At 32.6% G+C, this 17,261-nt stretch overlaps 1 protein-coding gene across 3 annotated transcripts in view; it reads left to right on the top strand.

The window, feature by feature from the left end:
- The window catches only part of CSMD3 (CUB and Sushi multiple domains 3), a 1,204,746-nt gene that overhangs the window by 830,615 nt on the left and 356,870 nt on the right, over positions 1–17,261 (top strand). For all 3 annotated transcript variants that reach the window (XM_019032923.3, XM_031014090.3, XM_019032924.3), the window contains one exon: positions 9,581–9,750. In XM_019032923.3, the coding sequence (XP_018888468.2) occupies positions 9,581–9,750 (170 nt within the window). The remainder of the gene's footprint in view (positions 1–9,580; positions 9,751–17,261) is intronic.

The raw sequence follows: 17,261 nt of genomic DNA, 5'->3' as shown, positions 1-17,261 counted from the left end.
CCTACCATTTCAGACATTTGATTCATCTTGTAAGCCGATAACATAAACTTACAGTATCAATAAATACAGTACTATAAATATATATTTTTTATTATTTTCTTAATAACATTTTTGCTCTAGCTTACTTTATTGTAAGAATATAGTATATAATATATATAACATACTAAATATATATTAATTGACTATGTTATCAGTGATGCTGTGGGCCAACAATAGGCTATTAGGAGTTAAGTTTTGGGGAAGTCAAAAGTTAGACACTAATTTTCTTTTTTTTTTTTTTTTTGAGACGGAGTTTTGCTCCTGTTGCCCAGGCTGGAGTGCAATGGCACTATCTTGGCTCACGGCAACCTCCGCCTCCTGGGTTTAAATGATTCTCCTGCCTCAGCCTCCTGAATAGCTGGGATTACAGGCACCCGCCACCACACCCAGCTAATTTTTGTGTTTTTAGTAGAGACAGGGTTTCACTATGCTGGCCAGGCTGGTCTTGGACTCCTGACCTCAGGTGGTCCACCCTCCTTGCCCTGCCAAAGTGCTGGGGTTATAGGCGACAAATTTTCAAATGCATGGAGAGTCAATCCCCTAACCCTTTATTTGTTCAAGTGCTGATTATATTATAAACTTTTCTTTAAATGTGCTGAAAAAAATCTTTTAAAAGTTTTGTTTGCTATAACATTGGATCATTTAATTAGATATTGGGGGTCTCCCAATAACATAAAAATCATCCTAATATTTAAGAATGTTTGGCTTATTTGCTTCCTTATCATTTCATTAAAAATTGTTAGACAGTGACCACTCTAAAGTAATAGAAGAAAATGCACAGGAAGCTATCTGCTCCCATCGGCTTCTCTTTTTCCTCTGCCCTACTAGAGAACTTTATTAAGGTTATGCTTAACCTGAAACTTGTATTTCAATCTATAAATAGAAAAATTGTTTTTAACATCCCTAATACCTATGGTTTAGGATTAAGTATAATTTTAAGTATTTAATTAACTCATCGTAGAGAGCATATTTCCATGGTGCCAAGGCAGTTATGAAATTAGAAGGGACACTATATAAAAATATTAATTGAACTAAGTAAAACTAAAAGTTACTCCTGCCTTTCCCTTTTTCCCCAATACCAGGAAAATTAATATGTTTAAATTGAATTGCCTTCTTTCCCCTGAATCTGTCTTTTCTTTTCTCAGCCAATCAGAATCCCACTTTGAATTCTTCAAAGTGCAACCAAAATGCTACCTTCTTGATGAAGCATTCTCTGACTTTTTCATCAGAAGCAATGTCTATCTCCTTAAACCTGTGCAGATTATCTCTTACTTTCTTGCACCTTTTGCTTTGTAGTATAGTAATTTATAGAAATTCCTATAGTCCTTGAGAAAGTGAATTTCCTTGATTGTATGTTTGTATCTTATTCACCTCTGAGTGGAAATATCATGAAGGGGTTAAGTGTCTTGGGTCTGGAGACAGAACTATCTGTGTTTAAAGTTCACCCATTTTGTGATCTTGGGTACCTTATTCCACCACTCACATTTTCAAATTTATCCTCCAAAACACAGGGTTACTTCATTGGGAAGTGCATTTAAAGAATTAGAATAGTAAGCACTTCACAACTACTACTAGCTATTGCTATTGCTCATATCACCTTCAGATAAGGTGTGCATATAGTATGCAGATAAATTAAATAAATCTATTAGATTAAAAAATCTATATTAGATAAAATATCTATTAGATAAAAGAAGTATATTTTGTTCTTGTTTTCAGCAATTACTACTTCTCACACTTCCAAGAATAATGAATCTCTCTTTTTCTTAGTGTTCCTACCTCCTTGTTATTGAATTAGCAGTATTTATTGGGTTTTCACAGGGTCTAGAGAAGTATATAAGGATCGTGGGGACCAGGCGCGGTGGCTCATGCCTGTAATCTCAGCACTTTGGGAGGCCGAGGAGGACGGATCACGAGATCGAGACCATCCTGGCTAACACGGTGAAACCCTGTCTCTACTAAAAATACATAAAATTAGCTGGGCGTAGTGGCGGGCACCTGTAGTCCCAGCTACTCAGCAGGCTGAGGCAGGAGAATGGCGTGAACTCGGGAGGTGGAGCTTGCAGTGAGCCGAGATCGCACTCCAGCATGGGTAACAGAGGGAGACTCCGTCTCAAAAAAAAAAAGAAAAAAAAATCATGAGATATAAGAAATATTATGACATGTTTCCTTACTCTCAGGATACTCAACACTACAATTTGGTTTGACCGTTTGACTAAAAGACATGAAAACAATACTGTTGCATAAAGGATTGCCTTCTCTTTGCATCACAAAAATGTATAAAATGTATTTTAAGGAGGAAGGAATATTTATATAGAAACATTTTTGACATAGCCATATTTATTATAATACCATTCTTATCGGTTGCGTTAAATGAGGTAGTCAAAGGTCTACTCTCTAAAGGTCTTGTCGTTATAAATCAATAATACTCTTGGCCCAATATGCAGTATTCAAAAAATAATGAAAACAAAGCAATCTATTTTGAGCACAATGTTCATATTTTTTCAGTGAATTTTAAATAAAGAGCCATTTATTTGAAAACTACTGTAGAATTTCTTGTCATTTTTGGTAGCATTTTTTATTATATATATCGTGTTCTATAGTGGTAATTATAGTGTACATGGAATTTAAATCCATGTCTTGAGTTATTATATTTAAAAATCACATAGGTTTTTTTCAAGTGACTTCTTAGCCTAGTTTTAAGTTATTCGATTTTTGGGTGTTCTGACTCAGAGATAGCATTTTAAAACCCCAGTCACCCTCCACCTCTGTACTATTCCTTTCACTTAAAATATAAATGTCCTGAAATGTTTTTAATTCAAAACTAACCAAAAAACAAAACAAAACCAAAGACAAAAACATCAAAAAACAAAAAAAAAAACCCTTCCTTCAAACCTGTATCACCCCTGACCCTTTACAGACAATATCATAGTTCCTTTCTTCCCAAACTCTTAATTGCCCAAATCAATGTACTCTCAGTATTCATTTTAATTGAACTCTGATTTAACACTGATGACAATTATTTTCTTAAAACTATCCTCTCTTTACTATTCAATGATACTACTTTCTTTGAATGTCCCTTTTGTCTACCTGTTAAATTCTCTTGCTGAGTGTACCTTGGTCTTAGTTTGCTTCTCTTCTCAATATGTGTACATATATATGTGTGTATTCTCTGGATAAACCTTTTTGTCTGTGGCTTTAAAAGATCAGTCTCATGGGTACAAATATGTCTAGCTGCTTGGAGTACTTTACTTGACGTCCAACAGGCATACCAAATTTATCTTGTGCAAAAATACATTCATCAGCATTATAATCAAAGCCACTCATTGTCTTCTCTACCTTTTCCTCTCTTTCATGCCCCCACATCGAACTTGTCTCCAAGTTCTGTAACTTTTACTTTGGCATCTCCTCTTCCTCCATTGCTTTAGTTGAAGCTCTCATCTTCTGTCTGTAGCACTACAACAATCTTCTCTAGGGTTTTCATCCTCTAGTAACCCAAGACTACCATTCATTCCTCATAGAGCTGCCCTAATGGATTTCTCAAAGTTGGTCATGTTTTTCTCTTTTTAAAACTCTTCTATGAATCTCCATTGCCTACAAGATAAAGTTCAAATGTCTTAGAATGGCATATGAATCACTGGTTCTTCTAACTAATGTCAATTTGGTTTATCTATTTATACTTTCATTCAAGTATTTCACTCTGCCTGGAATCCCTTCTTTGTACATTTTGATTATGTTTGGAACTACATTTCTTTCTCAAATCAAGAAAAACACAGTCATGAAGTCTGCCTTAATGTAATTCTCTTGCGGCTCCTTTAAAATGTACTACTTCTTCATTTGTGCCATCTCAGCCTATTACATGAACTTGTATCATACTAGAGACTACATGTTAGTGCATGTACCAGTTTCCATGTCTGCCTCTTTTTTGGAGTACATATCACATGAGGAAGAGGACCTGTCCCCAAGACCTAATACAGTATCAGGCATATCCATAGTTATTTTTATTAAGAACATTATTTTTAATAAATAACTGAGCACAGTAGACCTTCAGTAGCTGTTCATGGAAAGAAGAAAAAATGAAAAGACAATGTCAGATTATAGGAAATAGTCAATATTTTTGACAGAAAATGATATAATTGATTTTAAAAAGTTTTGCATTTAAGCGTTTCAATTATGACTGCAATTCACACACAAAAATATAATTCCACATGGTAATAATGATTACCCTAATTCTGTATGGTAAAAAATGATTATAGAAAATGCATTAAAAACAAATGTTTAAGGGGAAAAAGTAGCTATGAAACTTTTTTGAAATTCTTCAAAAAATGTTTAAACTCTTTTTTTAAAATAACTTTCAGTAGCACTAGTTTGCCCTTGGGTACATACATGTATTGTATTTAGAGAGGCTAAAAGGAGAAAGCCAGTTAAGTACTATTATTGCCTAAAAAGAACAAAAGAAAGAAAAAATAAGACTGTGTGCAAGTAATACCAATGGATTCTCATATTCTCAGTAGGGGCATAAGGAAATTAATGTATATTTCTACCCTACAATTTCTACCCACTTCTGAAAATCCAAGTATTATTGAAATGCCTATTTAAGAAAATAAAATATTTTTGAATAAAAATTTCTGAAGAACAAAGTGTTATTAATACTGCCAAGTTGAGAAGGCATCTTAGGAGAAGTGCTAAAAAAACACACACACAAATTAATCTTATTAACACATTTTACCATATTTCACAATTTTTAGATGCCCCATTTTAAAAAACTAACAGCTGTGAAATATGTGTGTATCTCACAATCAATGACTATTATAGTGTATTGGCAACATTTTTGCTTTTTTAGGGACACATAAAGATGCCTTTTATAATCAATGGTGTCCTAACTTAATGAAATGAAATCTAAATTATATTTGGAATATAATGGGCTCAACTAGCTGATAAAAATGAAAAAAATCTGAATTCAAATGCAGAAAAGAAATGATTGATTTGGATTTGATCCTCATATGATCCTCTATGAGCAAAATCATGTATTATTATTTTTCTTCTGGTAATAATTAAACATATGGAAAAATATATTTCTGCTTAATGCTACTCCTTATTTGACTTGCATGCCATATGTTTATGTTTAAAAACATTCTAAGTTTTTTGAACAATCTAAATCAAGTATATTTTGCCTGCTTTCACAAAACAGTTTAAAAATAAAAAGACTCAGTTGTAATGCACATTTTTAAAAAAGTAACTATGAAGTTTACTGATCTAGACATTTTTCAGATATCCAGTCAAATTGCTGAAAAGCATTTTTTCAGTTTATCTAAAACTATATGCCTGTATGTGTACAATAGATGCTACCAGATTTTCTTATCCCAGTAATGGAGATTAATGATGCATGTCTTGTCTGTTTTTGGGTATCCCTGCTCTAGTGAATTCTTCACTGTATCAGTGACTCTTATCATCAAATTTCAGTACACATTTCTTTCCCACTTCAATCCAACTAAAGCCACATTTATCAACATATTATTTTCATATTCAGCAAAGAGTTTCATATTGGTAACTCGAATAGATATCTTAATCTGTACATTTAAATAAAAAAGTATATTATATGAATAGGACTTGTTTTTCAGAAAAGTCATCATATACAATGTGTACACTGGAAATTGCACAGAAAATATTTATATGCTAAAAAGAGCACTAAGTACTTATTCTCCAAACATATTTTCCTAACACTGCTAAATTACGTTATGTTTTCATATTATTAATTTTTATGATTTAAAGATGACACCACCCCCTAGTTCAAATTAGAGAGAGGAAACATTACTACCTATTAATAGCTTTACATTTATTATTTTGTAGGAAGTCCTTATTATCAAACATAGGCTTTATCAGTTAGTAGCATCAGTTATCAAGAATATAAAACTCACTCTGGATCAAGACATGAGAGAAACAAGATCCTGGGCTTATGTTAAGGTAGGAAGAAGTGTGCTTACCTCACCTCCAGAAAACATTGCAACCCCTAAACCCTGAAGCAGTGGTTTTCTGACCCAAAATCTCAAAATATTTTATAAATGTACCTCATTCAGTCTCCTCTTTTCCTCTTCAAATTCTGCAACCAACATTCCAAGCCTTAAAGACAAAAGTATTTCCCCATCACAAGAACAAGCAGCTCACACCTAATGACTTCTCCATTCATACACACCTAAGAAAGAACATTTCTTCTGCTATCACACCAGATAAACATCCTCGGAGATCTACCTCTAGATCAACCTTGCACAAAGAAAGCTTTTTCATAACAGGTCTTTCAGTTCCTAGAACCTGTCATTATCTCCTTTGTCTCCCACCCCCTCCAATAATGTTTTTAGATATAATGTTCCTTCTGTTTGGAATATTCTTTTACCCCACTTGTCTTCTCCCTTCACCTTTAATTTACTCATCCATTTTCAAGTTGCAGTACTTCAGAGAGTCTTTCCTGGCTATTCAGGACAGTTCAGGGCTCTCAGTTATATGCTTTCACATACTATATTTTTATTTGAGTGATTGTATGATAGACATCCATCCTTTCCACTGGAAAGTAGGTCCCATAGGAGCTTCAACTATTCCCTTCACCACCCAGTACATAATAAATATTTCATAATTATCTATGGAATCAACCTATAAATTTATTTTTTCCAAATCAGAGCATTCTATCATTTGCCTCTAGCCACTTCAAATATCTTACAGTACATTCTCAACCAAGCAAATAGATTGTTTGTATTACAGTGACCTTGTAACTTTTTTATTGTAACACATTTTTCACATGCATATTTTATTTTACATATGCTATTCCTTATAGCACCTGACTGAAAACCTTAACATTGACAAAATCTTCTGAGTCATACATTTGTTACTGTTCAGTGATAGCGGTATACTCTCCATAAATGTCACTATGGCTGAGAGATAACTTTTTCAACTCGCCTTTACTGGTTGGATCGTTAGGACTTGCTTTACTCAAACTCCTTTCTCATGTAGTTGACGTTTTCATATATGCCCTTGTCTTCCTTGTATCAACTAACCATGCTTCTCTCTTGTGGTTAGCTGTTCTGCTGCTAGTTCCTTTTCTCAATTTTAACATATCTTAAGAATATTCAGTCACAGTTTGCCAACACTTATCTTCTCAGTTTAAATAAGCTTTATGAAAACTTGCTGTGCTAATCATGTTATATATAACGAAAATCTTGAAGTTATGATATTTTTGCTGGGCATTCATAAGCATGGAACCATGACTATTATTCGTGAGAATTATCCGTAGTATTTTAATGGGATGTTGCTTTTTTCAATTTAATATACCATCACAGCCACCGGATACTGAAAAGAACCGTAATAGTTTAATTTCATATCAAGTAATTTTCCTTATGGGCGGTAATTTTCTTTATTCACATCTCTTGGGACCAGAGGTGGTGTTCATATGCAGAGAAAATAGCACATTCAAAGGCTCAGATTGTGAGACTGTGGCCAAGGGCCAGTAGTAGCTCAGGGCAGCTAAATTGCAAGGTCCATGGCAGAGAAGGGTAGGTAATAGCTGGACGGGCACACTGGGATGGCATTGTAAATGGCCTTGTATGACATTCTCTGGATTTTGACTTGCTGATCATCAGTATATTTTAACCAGAAAGTGCAAGATTAGACGTGCAATTGAAAAATATCGTGTCAGTTTATTACAGAGAAGAACTAAAACCATTTATATTTTCAAAACTTCATGTCTCTGTAAAATAATTCCAAATAATTTGCATTCCCTTCTAAATAATCTAATTGACAAAAATATATGTGCATTTTAGATCACCTGTGTAATCCAGATTACATTTGTCTTCATGCCTCCATAAACATACCTGTATTCCAAAAACCTAGTAGAAAAAAATAAAGGAGAATTAAAATGTAAATGATTTCCACTAAGTGATGGATGCCTGGCATTATGTTGCACTATACAGATGAAAGTTTCTCAGCAGTTCACAGAGGCATAGTATGAATGAGAATCAAGTTGTTATACAGCATAGAGTAATTAAAGGTATAACAAACTTCAAAAGCCTACACTGGAGCAGCTGTTACCTGATCCACATTGCCAAAGGCGATTTAATTTTAGGAAAACAAAATCTTATGCCTCATTAGATACATGTTGCTATTTTTTATTTTATTGTTTTTGTCATTTTGTTCCTGTATTTGTAAACTGCTTTTGGTATTATAATTGTACGCAGCTAAAAGCATAAGGACATATCTATTTTTTGAACATGTTTAAGTAACATTAAAATAAAGTAATTTAAATCAATATTGGAACTTTGATTTTTTTTTCCTTAAAAGGAATTTAGGGGAAAATTTTATTGTGTAATACTGGCTGTTAGTATCATACCATTAGTTTTTATTATTATTTCACACAATGTTGATATTATACTGACTGCTTCTTTTTGATCATTTTTATTTCATTAGGCTTTTGTTTCCTTTGCCTTATTTTTGTTAATGTTTAAGCATTTAAAAGGTAAAGCAATTCATTATTCACCTTGTTGTCTTTCTCTGACTGTTCCCATAAATCATTATTTTAAAAATCTTATTTCTAGAAAATAGCAACTTGTTTTTTTTTCCTTTTAAGTTAAATATTTGAAAATGTAAATATTTTTGCCCTATGGTTTGGTAATATGAAGTAATTTATTAGATCAGATAGAAAACTTTGTTTATTGAATTTCCGAAACATATTTAAGAATTTGAAGGACTTATTGTTTTCTTTTGCAATATTGCCACAAGCTTTTTATATTTAAATACATTAAAATTAAGTTCGAACTAAATTTTTTGAGAAATTCTCACATTTTCCTAAATGTTTAGACAGTTCCTCAAATTTTGCAAAATTAGTCCTGAAGGTTTAGCAGTACCATTTTATCTATTATAAGAATGCCTTAATCTAGTCTAATTTTCTATACTGAGAAAGGTGATATAATTTCCAAAGATGCCCAATTTGTTACAATTATTGTTTAACTGTTATTACCAGGGGGTTTTAACTATTATAACAGTTTTCAAAGATAATGCAATATTTGATTCCCTTTTTATTATTGAAATTCTTGTGTCAGCGGAATACTGAGTATTAGGAGAAAAAAGAAGGGTCAAATTAATTAAAAAGGTAAAAATGTTTTAAAAGATGAAGTTAGAATTATTCAAAACCCTTTCATTTAAAAGAGCTAAATTATAAATTTAAATGTATTAAATTTATCAGAAATCACAAATGTAAAATACATTCTTAAATTCATGCTCTCACCCTTTCCTATGCTATCCTTTAATCCAGGGGGAAAATTACTACAACTATTGTATATTTTCATTTGTACACAGTGTCCTCTCCATGGGCTGTAGTCTCTTCCACCCATATGTTATTTGAGGAGGGAATTAATCATTTACAACATAAAGCCATTCTGTATATTATTTTTCTACTAGGCTTTAGGTAAAATAAAATGCATTACACTTCCATACATGATATTGCTTGAAAATGATACTGCTATCTATTAAACTGTACTTCAATATTCTGTTTTACCTGCAGCTGAATGTGGTGCATCTGCAACGAATAATGAAGGAATTTTGCTGTCTCCAAATTATCCACTCAACTATGAAAACAACCATGAATGCATTTATAGTATTCAGGTTCAAGCAGGAAAGGGAATCAATATTTCAGCCAGAACATTTCATTTAGCACAAGGAGATGTTCTTAAGGTAGGTGAATTCAGACATACTTGTATATTGTTCATTTTTAGTCATTAAATATACATCAATAGATAAATATATACACCTATATATATATGTGTATGTATATAGTATTAACCGTAAGTTGATTCTACCATTCACACATTCAAATTATACATTAATTCTCATTTTCTATTATTGTTTTCATTGAAATCGTATGTTTTGTTTCCAATTTTTTTATAATAAAAGGTAAATTTTTGTTTTATGACACACAAATTTTAATGTCTTAATAATACCAAAATAAGAAAACTTTAATGTCAATATCTTGTCTAATAAATTATTATATATGAAACATCATCAAATGACCGTCATGTAATGTGATAGTCATTTCTTTAAGAAATATAATAGTGACTTGTTTCTATTTGTATTCTATTGTCTATAATGTAACTTATTTATTTTTGTTAATATGTGAAGAATCTTTTGCATTTATGACTATGGATACATTTTATGAATATATAAACCTAACAAGTCAATGTCTATCAATTAAGAAAAAATATACTTTGTTGATAATGACTATCGGTGTAAACATTATTTATTTAAACACTTTGAAATAATCAAATGTCTACTTTTCTAAAAAGATAACATTTTGGCAAATAAATATTTTCGTAGTTGCTGATTTATATTTTGAATATAAATATTTTGGTAAATATAGTTTATATTTATCATTAGAGTAAAAGTAAACACTTCCAAAAATCACATTTAAATATTTTTAAAATAGTTATATAGCTTTTTTTCTAATTGTTAAGATTTTCTAAAGCCAGGTGAAAAATTCATTATACTTCTGTTTTCACAAATCTTGAAAAAAAATTATGTTATTCCAAATTGGCTGCAGCAGGAGAATTCTTTTTTAATGATTGATTTTAATGTTATTGGTTAGTTTCTTTTTAAAAAAATATTATTTCATGGTAATTGATGGCTCTCTAACACAATAACATGATATGCTTATAAGATTTGTATAGGCTTTGGGGAAAATTTCTCACAATGTATCTAGATGTATACAATTTCAACATTAATCTAGGATCAATATATGCATTCTTATTTTCTGCATTTTTTCTCCAACTGGCAACAAAATTCACTATGTAAAACTCTCCCACCTCTAGTTCATTGTTTGGATGTTTCTGTTAAAGTAAGTTATGTTTGTTCAATTGGAGCCAACATTGAGATTAATAGGATGCTTGTATACAGAACTGAGGCAGTGCTTTTTATTTTCAAGCAAATTATGGGGGGACAATGTATCAATGCATAGATAAGATCTGTAAGCTAATCTAGCTACTACTCTGTATTGCAGAAGCAACAATAATAAACATGCATTGGTGAGCTAAAATTCAGGAAATGTTTCTTCACATTTTCACTCATGCCTATTATTGTTCTACCTAAAATATTTCTTTCTGATGCTTAAAATTCATTCATTTCTTTCCTGTACTGGTATTATTTGGGTAATTTATTTGGGATAACAAATGATTCTTTTCAATAATAAAATAAAACTTTCTAAAAGGTCTTACTTGGAGTAAAGCCACATGCATTTCTGATATGTGCTACCTTGAGAAGGGTGGAGCTTCAGTCATAAGTGACAACACAAGGGGATATAATAGGGAACAACAAAAGAAGGCAGAAAAAAAAAGACTCAATGTAAGGCCCTTTAAATGATTTCTTCAAATACAGATTTCTCTTATATGTTTTAAAAGTTAAAAAATTTATGTCCTCAAGAACTTTTAAGAATTCTGTAATTTTCCAAGAATATATTTTCCCCAAAGTTGAAAATATTATATACTAAATATTATAATAGAAACACACCAATTCAATTATCCTTCTACTCATAGGCTTGCCTGAGATTTATTTTGAATTATTACTTTAAAACAATTTCAGCAAGCCACTCTATAGAGACAATTTAGGGTGAACTTTTAGATTCCTTATTTGTCTTCTTCATGGTCTCTCTGCCAGAATAAGAGGTAAGATGCTTAATGTTACCTCATTCTTCCCATTAATCCAACGAGAAACCATTCGCTGAAAGATACCCTTTGACATGGAAACATTTAGTTATATACAAGCAGAAAGATGAACCCTCAAAAAGACATATGATTAATTCTCAAAAATTGTAGAGCCCAAAGTCATCTTAGGGTGGAAAGTTATTTGCTTAACTGAAAACTAATCCATGAAAGTTAATCCCCATCTCCAGTACTTTGCAATATCGAACATAGTGGAGTCAGTTAGATTCCTATATTTAAACTAGCATATAATAAGGAATAAAAACAAATAGCCCATTATAAAACCTGCTGCCCCTTGACTGAGAGAATTTAAAATCATTGCTTTTTCTTTTATGTGGTAGCATTGATTATATTTTTTGGAATGACACTGTCTTGTAATCCTTATATGAGAATCAAGTTTAGGAGGAGAGATTTTTTTCTGGTTTCGTTTACTATATGACATAACTATATTGGATTCTGACCAAAACAAAAATAACAATAACAACAATAATATATGTGTGTATCTACATCTATTTCCATGCAAACATTCGTGTACAACTTTTATCTCAGAGTTCGGTGTCCAGGATGGCACTCACTTGCTCACTCATCTGCTGTCTTTTTTCTTCTCTCCTCCTTTCTATAAACAACTTTATTTAAAACCATACCAGTAGAGTTTACACCAGTGAGTTCCAAGTGTAAGCCATCATATGACTCCTCTAGATTTTTTTTTAAGTTTTGATTACTGGCACGCCTCCCAGGTTTTCTGATTCAGTTCGTCTACATGTGGGAATTTGGATTTTTATAAAGCTCTCCAGATTATCTGATGACCATCAATGCAGTAATTATGATTATATCCTTCTTTGGCTCTAGTGTTAAAATGAAGAAAGTTTATACATCAAAATATTTTACTGTAGTGCTTCCAAGGTAGCAGACTGTTACTCTAAATAATAAAATTGATCTCAAAAAAAATTACTAGATAATTTTGAGTCATTAACTTTATACCAGATTGAAACTTTTTTTTTGTAAAACATTTTTGTTCGTTTGTGTCATTTGTCAAAGGTGGATAAATAATTTTAATAACATCTGAGAAAATCCTATTTAGGCAAACAGAACGTTTTCTAGCCATGAAAAGGTAATAATAATAATACTAATAATAAATGAAATAAAAATTCCCATGTGATTCTTACTTAAAGTGGAAAGGAAATTTCACTGCATCCATTCTGAATTGAACAAAACTGGTACAAAATGATCATTTAGGAATGTATCTTTTCTTTTCAATTTGCTTACCTAATGGGTATTTTAACCTGTTCACTATGACCAACCTTGGCTGATTATGTGTTTTTATAATGGTGATAGAACAAATATATATCCTTCTATCCATTAATGTATAGGAAACTCACACTTTAGATGCCTTCTGCTATTAATGTTTACATATAGGAATAGTAAGTGGGTTAAGTGACAATTTTCTTGCATGCTACTTACTTATTTTTGGAAAATTTTAATGACACACCACAGGTAGGTTTGGATTTCACTTGACACTGCAGCTTTAAGGAATATAAAAAGATATATGAACTATATTTTGTTTATAAAAAATCCTTTAATGTTCACATTAAAAAAAACTTTGAAACATATATGCCTTAAAGTACATTGACGGAACAGCACAACCAGTGCAAAATCTGCTCTGACCTGTGATAAGATCCAGTTTCTATCTAAATGATCTCTCACTATTTCCATTTGAATGACTAATGGGAATTTCAAAGTTCACCAGTCCAAAACACACATCTCCTCTCTCCTCATTTTTCTCTATTTCAGTAGATAGAAACTAGTTACTCAAGGACGAAGTAGAGTTCATTCTTGCTTCCTTGTTTCTTTCACACTTTGTATATTGTTCCTCAGCAAATTCTATGGTTCTTTTCTTCACACTTCCAGAACCAATCATTTCTCACCTTTGTAAATTACCTTGGTCTAAATTATTATCTCTTGCTTGGATAACTGACATTGTTTCTAACTGATCACCCTATTTCCACCATCTTAGATCATGTGAGCTGTTATAACAGAATAACATAGACCAGGTGGTTTATAAACGACATAAATTTATTTTTTGAAGTTCTGAAGGCTGGTAAGTTCAAGACTAAGGCACTAGCAGATTATGTCTGATGATGGCCACCTTCCTCAAAGAGTCATTTTCATATTGTGAACTCCATGGTGAAAGGGATGAATAAGCTTTTTGGGGTATCTTTTACAAGGGCACTTATTCCATTTATGAACTCTGCCCTCATGACCAGTTAGCCTCCCAAAGGCCTCACTTCCTAATACCATCACCTTGAGGGTTAGGATTTTAACATACAAATTTGGGGGGACACAAATATTGAGACCATAGCATACTCTATAGACTGTTTCCAAATCAACAACAAAAGTGACCCTTTTTCATGTTATGCTTTGGCTCTAAACCTTTTTTTGTTCCTCATCTCATTATAAGTAAAATCTAAAGCCCTAACCATGGCTTAGATGGCCCTATGATTTGGCGTAATTTTACTGTGCCTGACATTTTCTACTGCCACTCTTCCTTTAGCTCACTCCACTCCAGGCATAATGGCCTCCCTGCAGTATCTCAAATATACCAAGCATGCTATATTAGGCCTCCCCCCTTTTTTTTTTTACGTTGCTATAAAGAAATACCTGAAGCTGTGTAATATATAAGGAAAAGAGGTTAAATGGGCTCACAGTTCTGCAGGCTCTACAAACATGGCACCAACATCAGCTGGACTTCTGGTGAGGACCTCAGGAAGCTCACAGTTGTGGCAGAAGGTGAAGGGAGAAGCTGGTGTATTACGTGGTGAGAAAGGGAGCAAGAGAGCAAAGGGACAACAGGTTCCACGCTTTTAAACCAGCAGATCTCATGTGAACTAACTGAGAGAGAATCACTTATATCAATGGGATGGTGCTAAACCATTCACGAAGGTTCTGCCCCCATGATGCCATCACATTCCACCAGGCCCCAATTCCAACACTGGAATCACATTCTGACATGAGATTTGGAAGGCACAAACATTCAAACCATATCACATGCTCTAACACCAAGCCGTTTGCTCAGGCTATTTCTTCTGCTTACATATGCTTCCTCAGGATAACCACATGGCTGTGTCCCTCATTTCCTTCAGGTCTCTACTCAAATGTCATATGATCAGAGTCTTCAATGGGCCCTCCTATGAACTGGTAAACTCACCTCCATCATCTCTTTCCATATTATTAATCTGATTTATTCTTCTTCATAGCACTGATCTACAACCTGAAATATTATGCATTCACAGTTAATTCCTTTAATTTTTGTCTTCTCCAATAGAATGCATGCTATAAGACAGCAGGAACTATTTAACTCCACTTTAACTCCAGCATCTAGGAACAATGCTTGTCGTATAGTAAATGCTCAATAAACATTTTTTTCTTCTAGAAAGGACAAATTTACTGTATAATTTCAGCTACCTTCTATGTAAAGCAAGAGAAACATATTTCCTTTCTAATTAAGTTCAATTGTTATTGTTTCTAATCTAATAAAAGTGAATATATTTTAATAAAACATAGTTACTTTTAAATATTTCCCCCATTGCCATGCTATTTTGTCCAAATATAGCTAATAAAATTTAGCGTTATATTTGGTGATATATTATTAGATAAACATGCCCACTCAATCAACATTACACAAATTTATTCTAACCTTTGAAAACATATTGTGCTTTGGATTATTTTTCTACACACCTATTTTGTCATTAAGAATGGGCTTTAGGGACAGGTAAACCTAGGTTCAAATCTCAAACCTGTCACTTAATAGTCACACAATTATTGAAAAAATTACTCCAGATTTCTAAATCTCACCTTCCTCCCCTGAAACATTCTGATAATAATAAAAACTTAAATTCAGGATTGCTGTAATGACTAAATTAGATAATGTTTTTAAATTAAATGATGCTTATAAAGCACTCAGCACAGTGCCTGCCCCTGCAAATATTCAGTGAATATTCATGTAATAGGAATACATTTCAGAGTCTGGATCAAAATTTGCAAGAAATGTAGCAAAATATTTTTGTATAAATGACCTAATTTTTATTTTCAACAACCTTTTTGCTGGGCAGTGGGAAAATTAATCTAGGTCAATTCAGGATAAACTCAGTCAATTCTGTAGTTGCCAGTTCAACGTCTGCACATATTTTGGCATCAAGACTTCAAGTTGTCAAAAATAAAAAGTGCATTTTGTCCTAGGGCATTATCTGTTTGTGGCAGCAGCTGCTGAGCTCTCTCATTTGCTACTTGGTCTGAAGTCAGCAGTACAATTGGGCATCCACTGCTGGATCCTAGTTATCCCAACTGCAAAACCTCTTTGCATCTACCAGCTCTCTGTAGTATATTTTGCTCTGCTCATAAGAAGCATTTTTCAATTACTCTGTATATGACACTGAGTTACACCAGAATTCCATGTGGCTGGCTCAGGCTCAATTGCCTGACCAACCCCCCATACCTGTTTTTTTTTTTTGGTTTTTTTTTTTTCCTACCTCTTTTCTGCAAGCGTGTTTGCCACCTTTCCGGGCTCCAGATAGAAAGCCAGGTACATGTTCCCTCTATTGTCTAATTATTGGCATTCTATTATTCCTCCTACAAAAAGGGTAAGATGCAAGGTCCTGTCTAAGAAACCTAAATCAGAACCTAACTAATTTGTTCTCTGCTTAACTCATATAGGGAATGTTTCTCTAGTTTGTTTGGGGTCTGATTGTTTAATTTTTTTCAAAGTGGCATAGGATATTGCAGAAATACTGAACTTCTTCCCTCACCCTTACTTGTAAATATGTAATCTAATTAATTCTTTCAATTAACATTTATAAGAGGGGTTTATTATATGTAGGCTCTGTGCAATTAACATCAAATAGCTCCCATTGTCAGCCTGGTAGAATGAAAATTAAATACCAATGAGAAATACTATTTTCTGTTTTCGTTGTTGCTGTGTTTGTTGTTATTTTCAAATAAAAACTAAGGACAATGTTCAGAATAAAGGAATGTAGCAGGGCATTCCTTTATTCTTTGGAAAAAAATTTATTCTATTCCAAAATTCAAGGCAATCTTTTTACCATGGTTACAATTGTGTAGTCTAAAGACTTATTTCTTATGCAAAATGTAGACTATGGATGATTATGGAGAAAAGCCAGTAAAGTAACGCCAAATTGCTTTTGAAACTGGGAAAGAAAAGGTTAGGAGGAATGATGTCACATTTATGAAAAATTAGATACTCAAAGGACTTGATTAATAACATTCTTGTAGAGATATGATAAAGTTATTAACCTGTTGTTTTCTAAAGTGTATTATTTTCAAGTTTCTTTCCTATCTATGTGTGAGTCTTTGGGAGTAGCACTTATGACAGCCTATTGTTAAATTTTCAGTAATTTTGAGAGCTGATGGTTGAACATAGCCAGTACCAAAAATTGTTATATTACAATTAGATTGTAATTAAGCTACAATTAAATTAACTTA

The sequence above is a fragment of the Gorilla gorilla genome, chromosome 7 (assembly GCF_029281585.2).
Source record: "Gorilla gorilla gorilla isolate KB3781 chromosome 7, NHGRI_mGorGor1-v2.1_pri, whole genome shotgun sequence".
In the NCBI taxonomy this organism is placed as follows: domain Eukaryota; kingdom Metazoa; phylum Chordata; class Mammalia; order Primates; family Hominidae; genus Gorilla; species Gorilla gorilla.
Note: the sequence above shows the minus strand (reverse complement) of the source record. Positions and strands in the feature narration are given on the sequence as shown.